Source organism: Vidua macroura, chromosome 2 (genome assembly GCF_024509145.1).
Source record: "Vidua macroura isolate BioBank_ID:100142 chromosome 2, ASM2450914v1, whole genome shotgun sequence".
In the NCBI taxonomy this organism is placed as follows: Eukaryota; Metazoa; Chordata; class Aves; order Passeriformes; family Viduidae; genus Vidua; species Vidua macroura.
Genome location: NC_071572.1, coordinates 31,047,377 through 31,064,936, shown reverse-complemented (window position 1 = coordinate 31,064,936; position 17,560 = coordinate 31,047,377). Strand labels below are relative to the sequence as shown.

At 43.7% G+C, this 17,560-nt stretch overlaps 2 protein-coding genes across 3 annotated transcripts in view; one reads left to right on the top strand and one right to left on the bottom strand.

The window, feature by feature from the left end:
- Positions 1–332: 332 nt before the first annotated feature.
- Positions 333–10,320, bottom strand: TXNDC9 (thioredoxin domain containing 9). Of its 2 annotated transcripts, XM_053970090.1 has the most exons (6): positions 10,174–10,320; positions 8,400–8,616; positions 6,228–6,346; positions 4,090–4,344; positions 1,733–1,870; positions 333–545 (listed from the first exon to the last, which is right to left on the bottom strand). In XM_053970090.1, the coding sequence occupies exons 2-5, from the start codon at positions 8,586–8,588 to the stop codon at positions 1,753–1,755; spliced, it is 681 nt and encodes a 226-aa protein (XP_053826065.1). In that variant the 5' UTR covers positions 8,589–8,616; positions 10,174–10,320; the 3' UTR covers positions 333–545; positions 1,733–1,752. The 2 variants fall into 2 exon arrangements, with proteins under 2 accessions (XP_053826065.1, XP_053826064.1); XM_053970089.1 differs by lacking the exon at positions 333–545 and having other exon boundaries at positions 1,723–1,870.
- A 213-nt stretch (positions 10,321–10,533) lies between these two features.
- EIF5B (eukaryotic translation initiation factor 5B) overlaps positions 10,534–17,560 on the top strand; it is a 36,332-nt gene continuing 29,305 nt past the window's right edge. The window contains exon 1 of the mRNA XM_053970080.1: positions 10,534–10,979. Within this exon, the coding sequence (XP_053826055.1) occupies positions 10,576–10,979 (404 nt within the window). The 5' untranslated portion in view covers positions 10,534–10,575. The remainder of the gene's footprint in view (positions 10,980–17,560) is intronic.

Sequence of the window (17,560 nt, the reverse complement as noted above, 5' to 3'; positions counted from 1 at the left end):
AGACACTTGTAAAAATACTGTTGGAACATTGGTTTCCTGTATTTCATGCAACTGGATGCAGAGGAAAAAACAGAGCACTTTCTAATGCATATAAAGAGTTTGTGCATAAAACAAGGGATCAACATGAAGCAAGACTCCTTTGTGCTTCTCCTAGATCAACAGGCAGCTGTGTAGATCTTAAGCTGATTGTGTTCTCAAAGTGATCCTGTATGTCAGGACAGAACTGTCTATCACCTGTTAGAAATCTAGAAAGGGCTCAAACAAACTTTCTGATGGACTTTAATAGAGAAATTATTCCACAGATCTTCTTTGAAAGGATACAGTAGTCAACATTAGAATTAAAATAATTTTATTTCAATGTACATGAACAGAAATAAAATATAATTTTTTAAACTTAAAGAGATATATTGCTGGGCTGGCCCAATCACAAGTGTTCTCTACTACAAGGCAGCAAGACTGGCTAGACCCACTTCACTGCTATTTGGACCAATTGGGTTCGAAGTACCATTTCAAAAGGGTCCTTCAGCACAAAGCAAACAATTTTTCTGAAAATGAAAAGAAAACTCATCAATGGTTCACCTAGCCAGAAATTTTACACTGTGTCCAAGGAAGATCTCTCTTAAAAATCCTGTCTATTACTGAAGAACAGTACACAGTATGCAGCACTATATCTAAACGATCAAGGTTTCTCCCAAATATTTTTCTCTATTCTACTCTCTTGTACAAAGCATCTGCTATAAAATCCACACATTCACAACCACAGAATGATACAAACCCGTGAACAAGGCTGTTTTCAATATGCTTGTTGCTATGTGCTACTGCCTGCTGTATCAGCTCTCACATGCAGCATTCATAGATGGTAAAAGGGCATTTCTCTTGGCCATCTATTTCAGAATTCACAGAAGTTATGACTGTTTTTATAACTTATAGTGCAATGCAGTTAATTTATTCAATGGCATGATATGGCACCATAAGAAAAGCAATTATTTGTTAAAATGCACAATTTCTTTATTAATAATTTTGTGGTGCTTTACTGATGATGTAAGTAATAACAAATATAAAAAGACAATTGGAAGAGGAACTTATAAAGAACAATCTTTTTTAGAAGTGTATGTTACCTCCTTTAATAATGAAAAACAGAAAAAAAAAACCTTGTCAGATCCAATGAAAACAATAGGAAGTAGTTCTTCACACAGCACAGTTAAACTGTGACCTCCTTGCCACATGATATGGATGCCTGGATACTATGAGGATTTAAAGAGATTTTTCTTCCATTATTTTAAGCAGCAAATGCTCTCAGATACAGTTTTCCCCAGGCCACAGATTGCTTAAAGTAGAATGTGGGGAAGCATTGCTATCTGGTAACCCTGTTTTCATTCTTCCTTGTACATCTCCTTTTAGCCACTGAGACCGGATCCTGGGCCAGAGGAACCTTTGGTCTGACTTCATACAGCTGTTTCTAAGTTACTTCAAAACATTTCATAAACTTATACTTAAGACAAAGGGCTTAAGTTCATCATTTGCCATGTCATTTAGTTAGAAGGACTAAGATTTTCAAATTACAAATGACTTCCAAAAGAGGAAAAAAAATACTTAAGCTTCTTCCTGCTGTGACTCAGTTGTATAAAACTGTATAGAAAAATGAGAATTATGTGCAGATGTAATGAAAAGCAGTAAGCTTTATAAAAAACATTCTTAGAAATGTACCACGCATAAACAAAAGATGATTTACAAATATATTTAGCGGGTCTTCTAGTCATCATCAGAATCTGAATCATATATCTTTCCTCTGATGGTCTTCTTGTCCAGCTTTGTAAAGCTTGTTCCATATTTCTTTTGACTTTGAAAAGGTGGCTCCATCAAGTTTCCACTACAGAAAAAGGGTAAGGCAATTTGATTAAAGCCATATTCATACAGACAGTAAGCATTATGTCTAATGACCTGTTTCTCCGGAAAAACATTTTAAGAGAACACAATGCCTATTTGCCAGAGCCACCCTAAGCAGCACTGTGGGGTTGCTAGCACAGCAACATCCTGGTCAAAATGGCCTGGATAACTAGACGGCCTGGAGTTAAGACAAGAGTGTGAAAGTGTAACAGCACCTGCAAGTGGAGCTGTAAAATGAAAAGGCTTTTCCTGCAAACTGATCATGCTGAAGACAACAATCTGTCAGATTAAACTGCAACTAGGGAATTACAGAGAGACTTTTCAAAACAGGTGAGGAGTCACCAGCACAAAAGAAGCGAAAATGTTGCTAGCAGGGACTTTGGAGTCAGAACTGGGATCTGCCAGAAGCCACCTTGTGCTATCTCTGCTATCTCTTCCCTGCACAACTGCACGTCTTCTACAGGACTGTGGGGGAACTCGCACCTCAGAGTGCCCCCATGATCCTGCAGGGGCTCTCTCACCACCACGTGCCTCCATGGGAATAGGCCTGTGTTCCCTGTTGGGAGCAGCAGGTTTTCACATAAATCGCGAGCACCTGCTTCTCTTCCAGCAGGGTTGTGCAAGGAGGGGAATCCCCTCTGGCTGCTCAGAAAAGGGTGTGCCCTGCTTTTGCTCGCATGACCTGTTAAGGGCTTGCATCCAAGTGTCAATGAGTGAGTGAGCAATTACAACAGTTACAACCTTCTGGAATTAGCTACAAAGGGGTGTTTAGAAATTTGCAGTTCTTTACAAAATGTTAATACTCTTTTGCTGATATTAATCCTAAATATACAGTTCACCGATTGCGATTTAATCACATACATTAACATACCACTTGAGTCTGATTTTGGGCAAATAATCTGACCAAAACAGTTTTTCCCCTAAATAAAGTATACTCTTTTACCATCTGCTATCCCACAGGTTGAAGGAAAAGAACTATTTCCAAGCTCTGAGGAGGCCTATGCCCTTTTCAGGAACTCCAGAGAATGGGATGTTACTTTCAGAACAGTGAGGAACTGTGGCTTGCATTGCAAAGCCAGAGTCTGCCAAAAGGAATGAAGACCAAAATTCCCCTACTCCACAAGGAGCTAAGAACAAATACACCGTACTAGTAGAGTCAAGCAGAAGCAAAATTATGCCATAAGCCAATATATCAATGTTTAGCAAATTCAGTGGTGCTTGATACAACTCCAGTGAAGGATTTTACCCATAAAAGGCTGGTGCTGTCTAGAATATGCATGCAAGCTGTCTCTGCGTATTTGCTTTTTACTGAACTGGGAAATGCCAGTTGTTTTAAAATTTTAAGTTTCAGTAATTTCACCCAAAGTTCAACAGCTACTAAACCAAATTGAGTAGTAGTTCCTCTGCCTTTAAGATACAATACTTTTTGGCAAAATTTTACCTCATTAGACGTTTAAATAAATTAAGGTAATGAAATTTAAAATTTAAAGTGCACTAAAGACATTCAAAACAATAGAGCAAAATTAACCTAAAAAGAGAACTCTGAACTACCTAAAAGAGAAATCTGAACTACCTTGGAAAGGAAAGCAGAATTTTGGTAAATAATTCTCTTGTAAAATTAGGCTATTGTGGTGACAGATATGTTCTACTCCCTTTTGTTCTGTAGTCTTTAACATGGTACTTATGATCATTATATTGTACTTTTACTCAGTTTATTTACACTTATTTTAATTATATTCCATTTTCAGTATAGTTTGTTGAAGAAAAAAGTATATTCATGTATGTAATACTGCAGTTTAAGGATGACTTGCTGAATTTTCTCTGAACTGGATGAAAAATGCTCAGACTTCACTGCATTGCATCTGTGACATGAAGCATCTATAGATGCCATAGGATTACGTTAGATGCACAACACTGAAGCCGTATCAGAGCATCACTGCTACTCCATATACCTCATGACAAAAACTGGGCTCATTTTTATTACTCTACAAAAAGGACTCAACACTCATTACAATGTCTAAATACTTTGCCAAAGAGATTATCTTTCCCTTGATGAAGCACACAAATTAACCAGATTAAACTCTTACAGTCTTTTTTAGCATACAACATATTAAAGTTACCACTTTTCAGATTCTCCTGTCTGCAAGCTCATTCTCTTTGTACTTAATCTGAAAATAAAAGAATCACAAAATGCTTAATTACCTGTAATTAATTACATCTGCGCAGCCTAATCTCCATTCTAAAGTTTCTGTAGTGAAGTCATCAGTGTTACCGAGGTCAGTAAAGCCCACGACGTAGTCCTGTGTTTTTCCATCTTTTATTAGTGCTAGAGTGGGAATTACTTTGATGCGCAGTCTCTCGCACAAGAAAGGAGATTTTTCAGCATTTAATTTCAAGAATTTTGTCTCAATGTGCTTTTTTGCCAATACAGTCAAATGTTTGTCCATTATTTGGCACCTGTGAAAAAATTAATCCAAAATATATAAAGTGTTAGAATGAATAAGCTGATGAATATGCATTTGAGAGGAAGTGTAAAAGGAGCAGTAAAGACCTAGTTCTATCACGTTAATACTTAGACATTACCTCTGTAATAGAGAATTTAATTTCAAGAGAAACTTTCAGAGGTAGCTGGATTTAATGACTAATAGTGGAACACTAGAGCTTGTAGCACCTCTACTGTATAATTATACTATCCCTTTCTCTAATTTCTCCCTAATTACCTTCCATATACCTGGGAGCCTTGCTCTCATTTCTGGAGGCTTGCACTTACTGATGACATTTCTTTCTATTGTTCCAGCTCTAGCTTCACTGCCTGTCAACTGGAAAAATTCCTCTATAGAAGATTTCTTCAAAGAAGTACTCTCAACATGTTACAGTGTTCTGGATTTTTGCAGTCACTACCTTCGCAGCTGAGATGCAGTAACTCAGTGTAAGTGGAAAAAAAAGTGATTTGCACAGACTGCTTTACACAGTAGTGCTAAAGGCAAAAATACTTTGCTTCTCTGTTGCCATGGAATAGGAGTGAGCATACAACTATTTGTTTCTCAGCCATGGGACAGTGATGTGAACTGCTCAAAATACTTGTCAGATCACAGAGATTTGTGGACTTGTCACCTGCAATCTCAGCTTTCTGGATTGTCTTCTCTAAGTGGTTTGTCTTAGCTGCATGAAGTCTGTGATTGAGACTGTCCTTAAACTCGAGAAGAGAGCTGAATCAAAAAGCTGGACTGGGCAAAGATGAAAGCAACTTGATACGGTGGTTGGTAAACCCAACACACAAGCTTCAACCTGTCTGTCAGCATGACACACTTTACAAAGCACTTTCTCGGAAGTTCCTTCTCCTGCTGAGCCTACAGACTTTGCTGATTCAGGAAACAAGAACCCAAACCTGTCCAAAGCTACTTTATTTGCAGTGACAGCCTTTCACCCTCTTGAGTAAAAGCTAGCCAAACACAACTGCTTTAAACACTTAGGAAATGTAGGACACTGATACCTCACTGCAAAATCTAGCCCTGACATCTTTCAATTTCTCACAAGGAGGCTGTTTCAGTTTATATTCTGTAAGCTAGAGAGAATGTAACACCTTTGGGGGAAAAAAAAGCCCCAAAGAACCAAAACCAGGACAACTGGCTCCTCCATCAATAAACTACTCTACTTTGCAACAGCATTTTAACAGAACACATTGAGAGAGACCCAGTGAGAAACCGCCTGCAACCCAGAACTTCCAAAATTCTTCCAAGGAAGTGGGACATCTTAGTTTGGGTTCCTATTCTGAGTCGCCACATATTCTCAGATCTAGGTGTGTCACACTCTAAAAAAAGTGACAGAATCATAAAGGCACAGGCACAAACGGAAAGCAGCTGCAACTGATCCTTTCAAAGTAAAAGGTTAAATTCTCAAGATGCCTAGACAAGATTTTTGGTTTTTTTTTTTCTGTTTGCTAGAACCACCCTGATTATCTCTATCTGGACTAACCAAAGCCATCTTTTTGAAATGCTGCTCTTGTATGGTCTACATTTACATACCTAGCTGCCTCAAAGTAAATCAATAATGAAACACAGCAGTCTCTCAAATATTGTCAAAGAGGTTATACATCTACGTTCTTATCAACTATGTAGCAGAATATTAATTGTTGTCCAATCATGTTCAGATTAACTGTAGTGGAAAAAATACATTTTAAAAAATCAGATGTCTTGAAAAGTGACTGAGATTTATAATGAAGCAATTGAATACTTCTAAAAATGCCTGTTCATGAGTGGGATTTGAAAGAACAAGAAACACATCTGTTTTTGTAGACATCTTTAAACAAAAGTTTCTTCAGCACAGCTTATTTACTGTACCTGAATGTTGTATCTCTATAGAAATGGCAAACAACATTTTTACTTTCTTTGACTTCTTGGAAAAAGTCTCTCTCACTTGGGATTTCTCTGTATTCTCCATGTCCTTTTGAAAGCCACTCCTTGAAAAACATAAAAGCAAATAATTAGTATGGAAGTTGTTAGTCTATCTGTTGTGCAAACCTTTTAGTTTTACTTTAAAAATACACAGATAAGGCCACCTTACTTATTTGGAAATACAAATCTTGTACAGAGTTACAAAGAATTCTACAATGCAGCCTCTCAGTAAGACAAGAGTAGTTCAAGCAATACAACAAAAACTCTTGGCATTTGAAAATTTTTGTGTCCACTCAAAGAACTCATCTAAACTTAGTCAAGTACTTACATGAATTAAATAAATTTCTTTTGATTTTTTACTTTATGAAAAAAATCAGCGAGAGAAAAAGCCTACTAACTCATCTGCAATAGATGATGTTTACCTATCAAATATACACTGAAGGGATTTTAACATGAACCAGGCTCACAGAAAATCTTTCAAAAAACATGTGTGCACCATCAGTCATAACATCAATGGAGAAACAGAATGTCACAAGCTAAAATTTAGAGGTAACTTCAAAAACTGTCTGATTAAGTGTGCAAACACAGTTTCCAAAGAGCTAATCTTCCACATTTTCAACAAACATACTTAAAGGAAAAAACCCACAGCCTCTACATTACTAAAAGGTAATTGCAGTGTATTTAAACAAGTACAGACTAATCAAAATTATTAGAAGTAGTGCAGTATGACAAAATTTGACAAAAACTTTAATTTTCCAGTGGGGGAAAAAAAATTAGATAAATCACTGTTCTTAATCTTGCAGTTTTGTCTTAGGAAGTGAAAGAAAAAAAAATATCCTGTAAGCTAAATTAGGATAGAACAAAGAATCTCCTGAATATTGTATACATTAAAAATTCATGGAAGTATGAGTACATGGAGAAGTCATCATGATGCAAATCAAGAACTCACTTATCCCTCAACAGTGATTATGCATTAATTCCCCTCTCCACAGATTTATTCCGGAATAGTGTGACAGCACAGTCCTTTTACTGAGCAGTATCCTACTTCACATTTGCATTTGAAAGTGTGTGAGAACAGTGACTTAAGACTAAACTACATGAAAAAGTTTTGGCATGAGATCTATCACACGTTCACATCCAAGGACATCTAAGTGTTATGATTTCTGAAAACGGAAAACACTAGAATCAAACATAAAGTGAACTTCTAAAGACAAGTGAATAGTGTGCTACTTTCTCTACTTCTGTGTTTACAGAACCAAAGCTGCTGGTGCTGCCTATCCTCCAGCATCCCAGCCATGCCATGACATTTCACTGCATTCCCATTTCAAAGTCTGGCATCAGCTTTTAAGGACTCCATCACAGCCAGGCATCTCCTTTCACCCAAGTCACTTTTCTCTCATCACAATAAATTTCTTGTTTAGGTTAGCTCAGATGGAATAAGCTGAGAAACCCACAGCTTCCTTACTTATAATTCAGGTCTCACACCATATGTTACCAAAATTATGGTGTAAACTATTGTTCAAAAAGAGCTCTGAGGGAGCATAAAGACCTAATTTGACATGAGCTGTCAGGTCCCAAGGGAGTATATCCTTCCTGTAAGAGGAAATGAGCAGTCATACAAAGACACCACTTCATTGGCTTAGAAAGAGTCTGACAGCCTACAAACAAGAAAAAATCCCGTTTCACCCTTCTACAAAATACCTTAACTGGAGGGCACATATCACATGCTGTAAGTAAAAATCCAGAAGCTTCAGAAGGAAGACACTTCAGAAGGAGCCTAAAGCCTTATGGTTTGGTTACCTACAGGACTTATGCTTCCAGATAGCAGTGTTCAGTGAACACAGACACACTCAAATCTCTGAATGAGACTCCTTATCCTATCCTTATTTTAACAATCACAGAGGTGCTTCTCGCCTCCTGTTAAGAAACACAAAGCATGCACACGAGGACAGACACTTACTCTCCTGGATAATTTAAAATTAATAAGCACAGAAGGGAGGGAAAGAGGGAAAAATCCACAAAACCAACCAAACAACCCCAAAACACTTAGTTCGCATATACCATTTCCAAACAGTCTGTTACACTCTACACATCAAGAGTCTGCACTACAGGAATTACTTGTTTCTGCTGCTGGCTCTTTTTTAGGGCCTCAAGCCTCCTCTGTTTAAGGCGTTCCAATTCATCTTCATCCATTTGGTCCAGCTTCTGTATTTCAGCATCCAGATGTTCTTCCACAACCTTGGTTGACTGAAGTATTTCATTCTCCAGAACTTTTTGAAGAATATCAACAGGGGTATCAGCAGCCATCTTTAGCTGGAAAGTGGTCTCTTCAGAGCTGTGGAAACAATGATACAAGGAATTAGTATTTACACAAACAATTAAAACTCTGATCTCTCTTTGCTTGCAGCTCACACCACAGAAAAACAAAGTTCTCTGCTATTTGAAGACAGGAGTAGTTAGCAGATAGTTCTTTTCTTTACTGTAACCCACTTTGGAGAATACTTTCATGATGAACACAGATTGTAAAGATATAAATCAAGTCCTATTATTTCAGCCCCAAAGGCAGCTACTGAAAATGCAAAGCAACCTAAAATTTCTTGTTAATATAAAGAACAAAAATTCATCAGTTCCAAAAGGATGGTCATCCTGAGCCAGATACTCTGGCTACTTTAACAAATACTCTGAAACAAGAAGATTCAATTGGAAAGCTCCAAGCTGCTGGGAGGAGGTATAAGATGCCTCAGAACAAGTCTAAGCAATGTTCAGTATGTAAGTTTGTGCCAGTAGTTTAAATGCAATTACTTTAAGCCCCTCAGGTACATTAACATATATAAATCTGAATTAACTCTCCTCTCCTCAGCTACAAGAAAGACAAGGTGCTCAACAGCAAATGCTCTAGGCCAATACACTACTTTAATTAGTTCCAGAAAATTGCTATTGCAAACAGCACCCTATGGCAGCCAGCAAGAGGATTTAAAAGCCACTACTTAATTGCTGTGTGAAGAAACACAGCCAAAATAATTTTCGCTAAAGTTCTCCCTGTCCAAACACATGAAAAGACACAAAACACTAACCAGAGTGCAAGAAGAGTTGTGACAACACAATCGACTGTTCTCCCCAATAAACTTACACTGCAGGAAATTATCAGTGTAGTGACTGACAGTTCTGAAACAGCGACAGTGCACAGTCACCCTACTCAGACTCTCAACCTGCTGACCACGGACCTGAGGCGCTGAATTTGGGTTCCAGGGTACTCTTGGCTGTATTTCAAAGCAGGCGAACTGCCAGCGTCACTGGCTTTGTGAATACCTTGCATACACAGGCAAGAGAAACATTTTAAGTAACGACGGGAAAAGTACGCAGATGACGGCAGCCGTCCAGTACCGCAGCACCAGCAGTGCCCGGCCCGCTGCCACACGTGTCACTGCCACACTCGCTCTGCCTCCCTCTTCCCAAAGCTGCTAACCACAAAGTCGGTTTGCCCCCCACTCTTTCTTATGGTTCCAGAGGGAATATGAACCTTGCCGACGAAGATCAGAGGCCAGCAGGTCTCCAGGAGACGGAGAGACCCTGCTCAGCTGGGGCAAAGGGAGGATCGTCCTCCAAGCACTCAGGAAGGAAAACAGGACCAACCCCCGCCAGTCCCCACTGCAATCCGAGGGGCCCGGCGGCATCCCGGCTCCCAGGTCGCGGAACCCCGCGTGCCAAAAGGCTTTTCCTACGCAGCCGGGAGCCTCGGCACCACCGGCGGGGACGCGGTTCCGCCGCTCGGCCGGGAAGGGGCGCCGGGGTCCCGGACGAGCGGGGCGGCACACGGCGGGGGCACTGCGCAGGCGCCGCGCGCCTCCCTCCGCGGGGTCGCTGCACACAGCGCCACAGACAATCCATGCACCTGGCTACGGATGGACTCTCCAGGGGCGCCGCGCCGCCCGGCCTGCCCCGGGCTCGGTGCTGGTGGTGTCGCCGCCCGCGGCCGCAACCCCTGCCCGGTCCCGGCACCCGCCGCTCACCCTCCGCTTCCTCGCGCGCCGGCCGCGCCCCTCCGCCGCTATCGCGAGAGTCAGCGCGGGGCACACCGCGCGCGCGTGGAACTCCCCCCGGCGCGCTGATTGGCCGGGAAAGCGGGCGCGCACCCCTGCGGGAGGCCGCGCGCGCACCCGCGGAGCTACCCCCGGCGCGCTGACTGGCCGCGGGCCCGCGCCCCGCTGGCGCGCGCGCGCTCCGTGCCGGGTGCGTGCGAGTGCGAGTGCGTGTGCGAGTGCGTGTGCGTGTGCGAGTGCGTGTGCGTGTGCGTATGCGAGTGCGTGTGCGTGTGCGGGCCGCACCTGCGGGCGGGAGCCGCGGACTTGCAGCCCGAGGTGATCCCGCCCCCCTCCGCAGCGCCGCGGCTCCGCCCCGAGGCGGCCCCGCCTCCGCCAGCACCTGCCTGCTGGGGCGCTGCGGTTCGCTCTCCCGCCGTGCTTGCGAGGGGCGGGGCTTGGCCGCGAGGGGCGGGGCGGGACACGCCCTCTGCTCCCAAGGCACTCTCCCGTCGCGTAGGCGGCTCTGGCGGCTGCAGAGGGAACGGCGGCAGAGCCCGCGGCTGCCGCTGCTCTTTGGGGGATTCCTGCTCGGGGTTGGGCGTGAGGCCGAGGCCGGCCCCGGCAGGGATGTGGCGGTCGGGAGCGGCGGGGCCGGGCCCCGGAGCGATGGCGAGAGGTAAGTCACGCTGCGGGAGCTGCGCAGCGCCGGCGGGCTCGCCGAGAACCGGGCTGTGCTGCAGCAGCTGCGGCTCGCCGTCTCTTTGCTTCTTCCTATGAGTGCGGTGGAAGATGCACTCATATAAAAAAATGGGATATTAAAGCGTGGTTCTCTTTAGAAAAGCAAGCAGCAACCAAAAAAAAAAAAAAAAAAAACCAAAAAAAACCTAAAACGCCAACCCCCCAAAAAACCAAAACCCAACACACGTGTTTTGCTTTCTTCTTTCTTGGAAATCTCACTCCGTGGTACCGAAATGCGCTGACGGGGAAGGCGCGGTGGGAAGATAAACTCGGCCTTATCTGCAGTCGGCTGAGAGCCTGGGTGGGAGAGACTGATAAGCAGCTACGGCTGTATAAAGGCAGAGGGAAGTAAGAAGTCAGGGTGCTAGGGAGCGAAGCAATATGGAGGTGGCGATCCTGAGGTTGAAAGGTGTAGAGAATAGTGAGCCTTGCTTTGTCGACCAAAGGAGTTACGGTGGCAGGGTGATGACAACAACGGAACACGTGCAGCTCTCAAAGCCTATTAAATAAATACATTAAATGGTGTCTGCTGCCTGTGGGCGTTGTTACTTCTGCTCCATCTTGCTTTGCTCCGGAGGAAAGTGGCCACAAGAAGGTGAGGTCGCGTCTGAGAGCCGCTCCGCCCCAATACATGGTGCTTGCTGCCTCCCTTCCTCGCCGTCTCTCCGAACGTCGGCCACCTCCTCCTGCCCCGCAGCAGCAGGACCCGGGCTCTGCTGTGAGAGGGCGCAGCACCTGCTCCCTAGACTCCTTGGAGGGGAGTGGGAGGGAAAGCTTTGTACACTGAGAAAATCTGGCAGCGGGGAAGGAATTACCGTACTTTAAATGCGTCCCGCTCCTGGAGCTCCATTAGGTCACTGCCATAAACTCAGTGCTGCCTCCTAGGCCCCCCTGTTAGGAAGAAGGCCAGTCACCTCAGGGTAGATGGTACACTGGTTACACTTCGCCTACAAGGTAGGCGAGGAGGTGCTGGGGGTGACGGACCAGCAGAGCCCCGTGAAGGGCTGGGGGAGGTGTCCTGGGCATGTCCCGCACCAAAATGACTTCCTGGTCGCTGTACTGCTGCCCTGCTCCATAAAAACTTCCCTCTTAGCCTCTTCAGTCCCCCACTTTGGCTTAGCTATCCCATTTGCCTCCAGGTAAACATTTTCAAACGTGTTTATTTCGACTATCACTCAGGTTTCATGGCCAAACGGGCCACAGTCCTGCCAGGAAGTCCTGGGGCCCCTGGGAAGGCAGGAGGGCTGGAGGGCAACTACAAGCTGGGGGCATCGTTTAGACATTTCCTGGGGCTGCCTGAGGACCAGGAGGGAAGCTACAAAATTCGGGGCGTCACTTAGACGTTTTTCCGGGGGTTGCCCAACGTCCAGACCGAGGCGAACAAAGCCGGTTTCACGGTCTCACGGTCTCAGGAGCACCCGAGAGCAGCCGGCGCCGGGCCCGTTCTCCCTCCGGCCGGCAGGGGCCGCTCGCGCGCGGAGGCCCGCGGCGCGGGCGGGGCGGGGCTGGGGGCGGGGCGGGCGCGTGCGCGGCGCGCGGCGGTGCCATATGCGCGGGGCGGCGCGCGGGGCGGCGCGCGGTCAGCGCTGAGGGGTCGCGCGTGCCGGTGCCGCCGCCATGGGCAAGAAGCAGAAGAACCGGAGCGAGGAGAGGTGAGGGATACAGGGAAACCTCCTCCCGCTCCCCGGTCTCGCCTCAGGGACCCCCGCGCCGGGCCGCCCGCGGCGGCGTGACACGGCCCACACGGCGCTGAGTCAGGCGCCGGGCCCGGCCGGGGCTCGCGGCCTCATCGCAGGCGGGGCGCGCCAGGCCCGGCTCGGCCTGGCCGAGTGTGTGTTTGTCCGTGAAGGGGCAGGCAGCTCTATTTCCAGTTGAAAAATAGCTGCTTAGCGCAATTGAAGTGATTCAAATGTGGGTTTTTTAATTAGTTTTTATCTCTTACTGGGCTTTAGTGCTATAGATCGTGCTGTGACACTGGAATCTACATGTTTCGTGTGCTCGCTTAATAAATGCAAATGTTGGGTTTTTTAGTGGTTGGAGGATAAAAGAGTCACCTCTGTCGCTGTATTCATATCGTCGTGGACAATGCCCCATCTGAACTTTTTTGTGTGGAAGAGTTTCCTATAAAGGCAGCTGTATTAACCATATGGAATGCTGACTGAATTACATAGTGTATATATACACTAGCGGGATAGAATGTATTTTTACTTATCACTATAAAGTAATAATACAAAGAAACAATCAGTTCAGAGAGTATTTTTAGTTTTTAATAGTGACAGACAGTTAAATGAAAACTGATGTCTTGAAATGTGTATGAACTAGAAGCGACAACGTTTTTTCCTGAAGCCGTTAAGTGTTTCTTCTCTGGGAGTTCTCCCCATGACAGCTGTGTCACAAATACTATTTCATTGCTAAGAACTTTTTACTTAAGCATGTATTGATGCTTACTTAAGGCTGTTACTCTGTATCAGGTTAGGGTGTAAACCGTTTCAGTTTCACCGGTCCTTTCTGGGTAATGAGTATTTTCTCAGGTATTTTCTTCATCTGGCTGTTTTTCCTGGATGCCTTTTGCCATGCCATGTGTGTTGCTTTTTAGTATCATTATTAACTTGTTTCACGGGCTGTATTTCACAGGAATATCTTGGGAGGAGCTCTGGTGAGGAAGTGAGTTGAGTGTGACTTGAGAAAGAAGAGGGAAGGGTTGGACATTTATGCTCTAAAGGAAAGAAGACCGAGTGCCCATCTTTGTACGCAATGTGGTAGATGCCAAATGCATGGAAAAGCCTTTGGTACTGAAACTCTGCTTCTTGGGGCTGTTTCAGGGGTAGTGGCTGGTGTGCAGGGAACACTTTGAGAGTCTTGGTGCCTACTGGATACTTCATTCTCTCTGTGTGTCTTCGCACATATTTCTCTGTGTGAATTATTGCGCACAGGCCTCTCTGATGTGCTACACACAAAATGTTGTTTGTGTCTAAAAATGGAAGCATACCTTAAAGGAAAGGTCAACAATTTCTTGTTAGAATAGTTGAAGTCTTGAGAGCCTAGTTATTATTACATTAGATCTTAGTGCTGCAAAAAAGAAAGAATAATAGTGCAGTTACAGTAGTTGTGCTCCCTGTTGCCAAGTCCTAAGGTCAGTGGTTTCATCCTGGTGGTGGTGGTGAGCTGATACAGAGAGCTGTCAGCATCAGGTGTCCTTCACCGGGTGTGTGTGATTGGTCATGGTTGTGGTTTTGTCTTCCTCACTCTAGGATGCACTTGAGATCATTTTTATATGCTTGGTAATGTGGCTTTGCTCTTCTCTGATTATTCCATGAAGCTCTGTGGTTACCTACCTCCATTGGTTAGCTCCACAGTACATCCAAAGAAGAGAAAGGCATTGTGTATTAAATACTGTTTCTTTCTTGTTTGTTACCCTAAAGCCAATTTTGTTCAGGTCTGCGTTTCTTTTAGCCAGCGTCTCTCAAGTCGTGGGGTGTCCTGTGCCGAGTCTGTAGAAGCCGTCTCTGTTTATTGCATATACCTGTGCCTTGCTGTGTCCTGTCTCTTCCCTTCCCAAGGCCACTGCTCCCATACCAGGCCTGTATTTCTCTACACTACATTATTGTTGTGGACTTGTGATTATCTCATTCTGTGCAGTGACTGTTTGTCACTGATTCTATATGAAACTATGGTTGCAGCATGCCCAGGTAAACAAAAGTAGAACCAATGGCACCTGGTTAATTAGAGAAATTGCTGTCACAGCTAAATCAAGGAACAGTTGCAGGCAGGTCAGGAGTTCAGCCAAAGTAAGCCTTGACAGGCTTTAGTCCTGAGGTCTTGCCAATGCGGTACTGAGCTTAGTAATTGCTCCTAGCAGTGACAGTACTGTCACAGGACTACGCAGTTGTATGGCAGGGAGAGGGATGGTGTGGAAGAAGAATACAAACAGGCAGGTCTTTGAGAAAAGAAGACAGGATGGTTACACTGGCTGTGTTTTGTAGCAGGGGTTTTGAGGGGTGGAAGTGAGGTTGGACCTGGAAGGCCAGTGATGTTTTGGAACAGGTGTTACCTGCAGAGGTAACTTTCATTTTCTCATGGTCTTGGTTCTAGGTGACATCCTTGTGAATGTCAAGTTCCCCTGAGAGAGAGGATGCACTGCATGTTTGCGTCTGTGGCTTGGAGTTCCAAAATCCCCCATCAGTCTCCCCTCCATTTCCAGTCAAGTGAGAGAGGAATGGCCCTGTGTAATCAAAGGCTTCCAGGTGGATTTGCTTGCTGCATTTCAGTTCTGTGCCATATAGTGCTGTAGTATTTATTCCCTCCTTTTCCTTTCTTTTTTCCCCAACGGTTATGTTACAGGCACAATCCCTTATATCCTTTTTGGCTGCAGCTCCCAAAGCATGTGGCAGCTCTTGGGCACAACTTGTAGTGCAGAGGAGGCATGTGGGAAGGTGCAGGTGGTTATGTTTATGCTGTGAATATTTGTTTGAGAATTGATGTGGTGACAGGAAGGAGATTTTCTGCTTGACACACTGAGACAAATTATATAAGGTGCAAGTAATCTTTACTCTGCTTTTCTCCCCTCAGCCCTATAGCTTGGACTTCTGTAGTGGAGTTTCCTCCTCCCGTTTCTGCTGAGTACGGTAGCGGCCATACCAATGGGCATTGATGTGTGCAGGGAAATGAGGCTGAGGATTTGTCCCTGTGTACTTATATCCTGTTTGTATAATAAGATCCTGAGTGAGATGATAGCTGTTATGAACAGGAAAAGAATGAAAATGCAAGACTGTAGCCTGTTATGAAAACACTGCAAATCTATACTATACCAGCGCCTCTATTATGCTCTTCTGGAACTCTGTTAGTGACTCCTGCTGCTGTGCATCTGCCAGTGAAGAACATATTTATCTAGAATGGTCAAATACATGGTCACTTTGTGGTGTGTCAGGTGCTTCATAAAGGTGGAGAGTGTCTTGGGTAAAAATAGCTCCTAACCCTGAATAGGAAAATTGCTTTAATTGTTTCCTCTTTGGAATTTTTATGTTTGTGGTGATCACTCATTTTCAAATGAAATTTCATAGCAAATATTTCAATAAAAATACGAGAGATCTGAGTTTTCAAGCTTTCCTAATTGAAGAGCAGGTGCTCTGATGTGTAGTCTAGCTCCTTTTGGGATGAGTGTTATGCTTTGGTTCTTTGATATGGTTGTAATGGTAGAAGGTATGTCAAGGTTCTATCTTACTGTCTTTGGAATTTAGTTAGGATTTTTTTTTAATTTTTGTGAAGAAAGGCTGTTATAAACTACAGAACTCTGCTTTGAATCTGAGCCTCTAATTGCTGCTGTAGACTTCCTAGTGAATGTGCTCTGTACTCTATGTTACAGATTATTGCTTGCCTAGAATATGGCTCTTTCCCTTTGAAGGTGTTAGCTTTTCATGTGCTTTTCCTCTTCTCCCAGCTTTAAATCACCTTCTTTTTCTCTTAATAGTTTTTCTTAGCTTCCAATAGGTAGTATTTAGCTGTGTTTATTCTTCTACCCTTTAATAATGTGACCTGTTGCCTAGGCATTCCACTCTGATCATTCATGCTTATTGGTTTGGAAATTACAGGTGCTGGTTGTGATTCTGCAGCCAAGAGTGAACACAGCTGCTAAAATAAGACTTAGAGTGCTCTTACTGATGCTGTGTATTGCTTTTTATCTGGTATTGTCTACTAGTCAGTATGTTTGGCTCCTTTTCTATTAGTATGTTAAGTCAAATCTTCTCAATGTTGTGTAGGAAAGTTCTGTGAAGGCTAGAAGGGAGTTTGGAAACATTCTGTACACCAGAGTGTCATTGTAAGTTATCTGCTTCTCAAAAACATTTCCACAAGCAAAGGCTTCTGCAGCTCCATCAAGGACAATAGCTGATAAACCCTTGAAATCCCTGTTTTTCCAATCTCACCTGGAAGATGGAAGATTTTGTACTGAAAGATGGAGTAAAGTAATGCAAAATAAATTTGCCATTACAGAAATTTGTTGTCCTCTTTATGCAAATGTGTATTTCTGTTCCTCCCTAACCTATAGTTTTTAACACAGGCATTTCATATTTACAAGAAAACTCTATTGAATTTTATTTTAAAGCAAAGCATCATTGTAAAAAGTCTATAAGGATCATGAAATATTTGTGGTAAGGGCAGCATAAACCAAAAAACCACTGCACTACAGTAGGAAGATTGAAAGAAGCAGCGTTTCATGTGGAAATCTTTATTCTTTTTATTATCTTCGTGGTGGCATCTAAATCTCATGTGTAACTATGGAAAGTATGAAAATAGTACAGTGCAAGCCATCGGGAATTGCAGAACCTGTTGTTTCAGTTCTCTGAAGTTAAATATGTTTCTTTAAATACATGCTGTAAGATAAAATATTGGTTTTAATTACAGTTCATGTAGGTGGGCATTGTTAGCTCTTCAGGATTCTAGGCAATGTAAAGTGTAGTTCTGAAGTTGTTTTAAATGGTGTTTTTGTGATGTATTTTGATTTTATACAGTGAGATAGGATAT

Bases quoted from the DNA above. Each gene is read 5' to 3' on its own strand.
- TXNDC9 (XM_053970090.1), bottom strand. From the start codon at position 8,588: ATGGCTGCTGATACCCCTGTTGATATTCTTCAAAAAGTTCTGGAGAAT. The intron at 6,347-8,399 runs GTAATTCCTGTA...ATGTTTTTCAAG, and splicing joins AGAGCCAGCAGCAGAAACAA to GAGTGGCTTTCAAAAGGACA. The intron at 1,871-4,089 runs GTAATTAAGCAT...CTTTTTCTGTAG, and splicing joins GCAGATGTAATTAATTACAG to TGGAAACTTGATGGAGCCAC.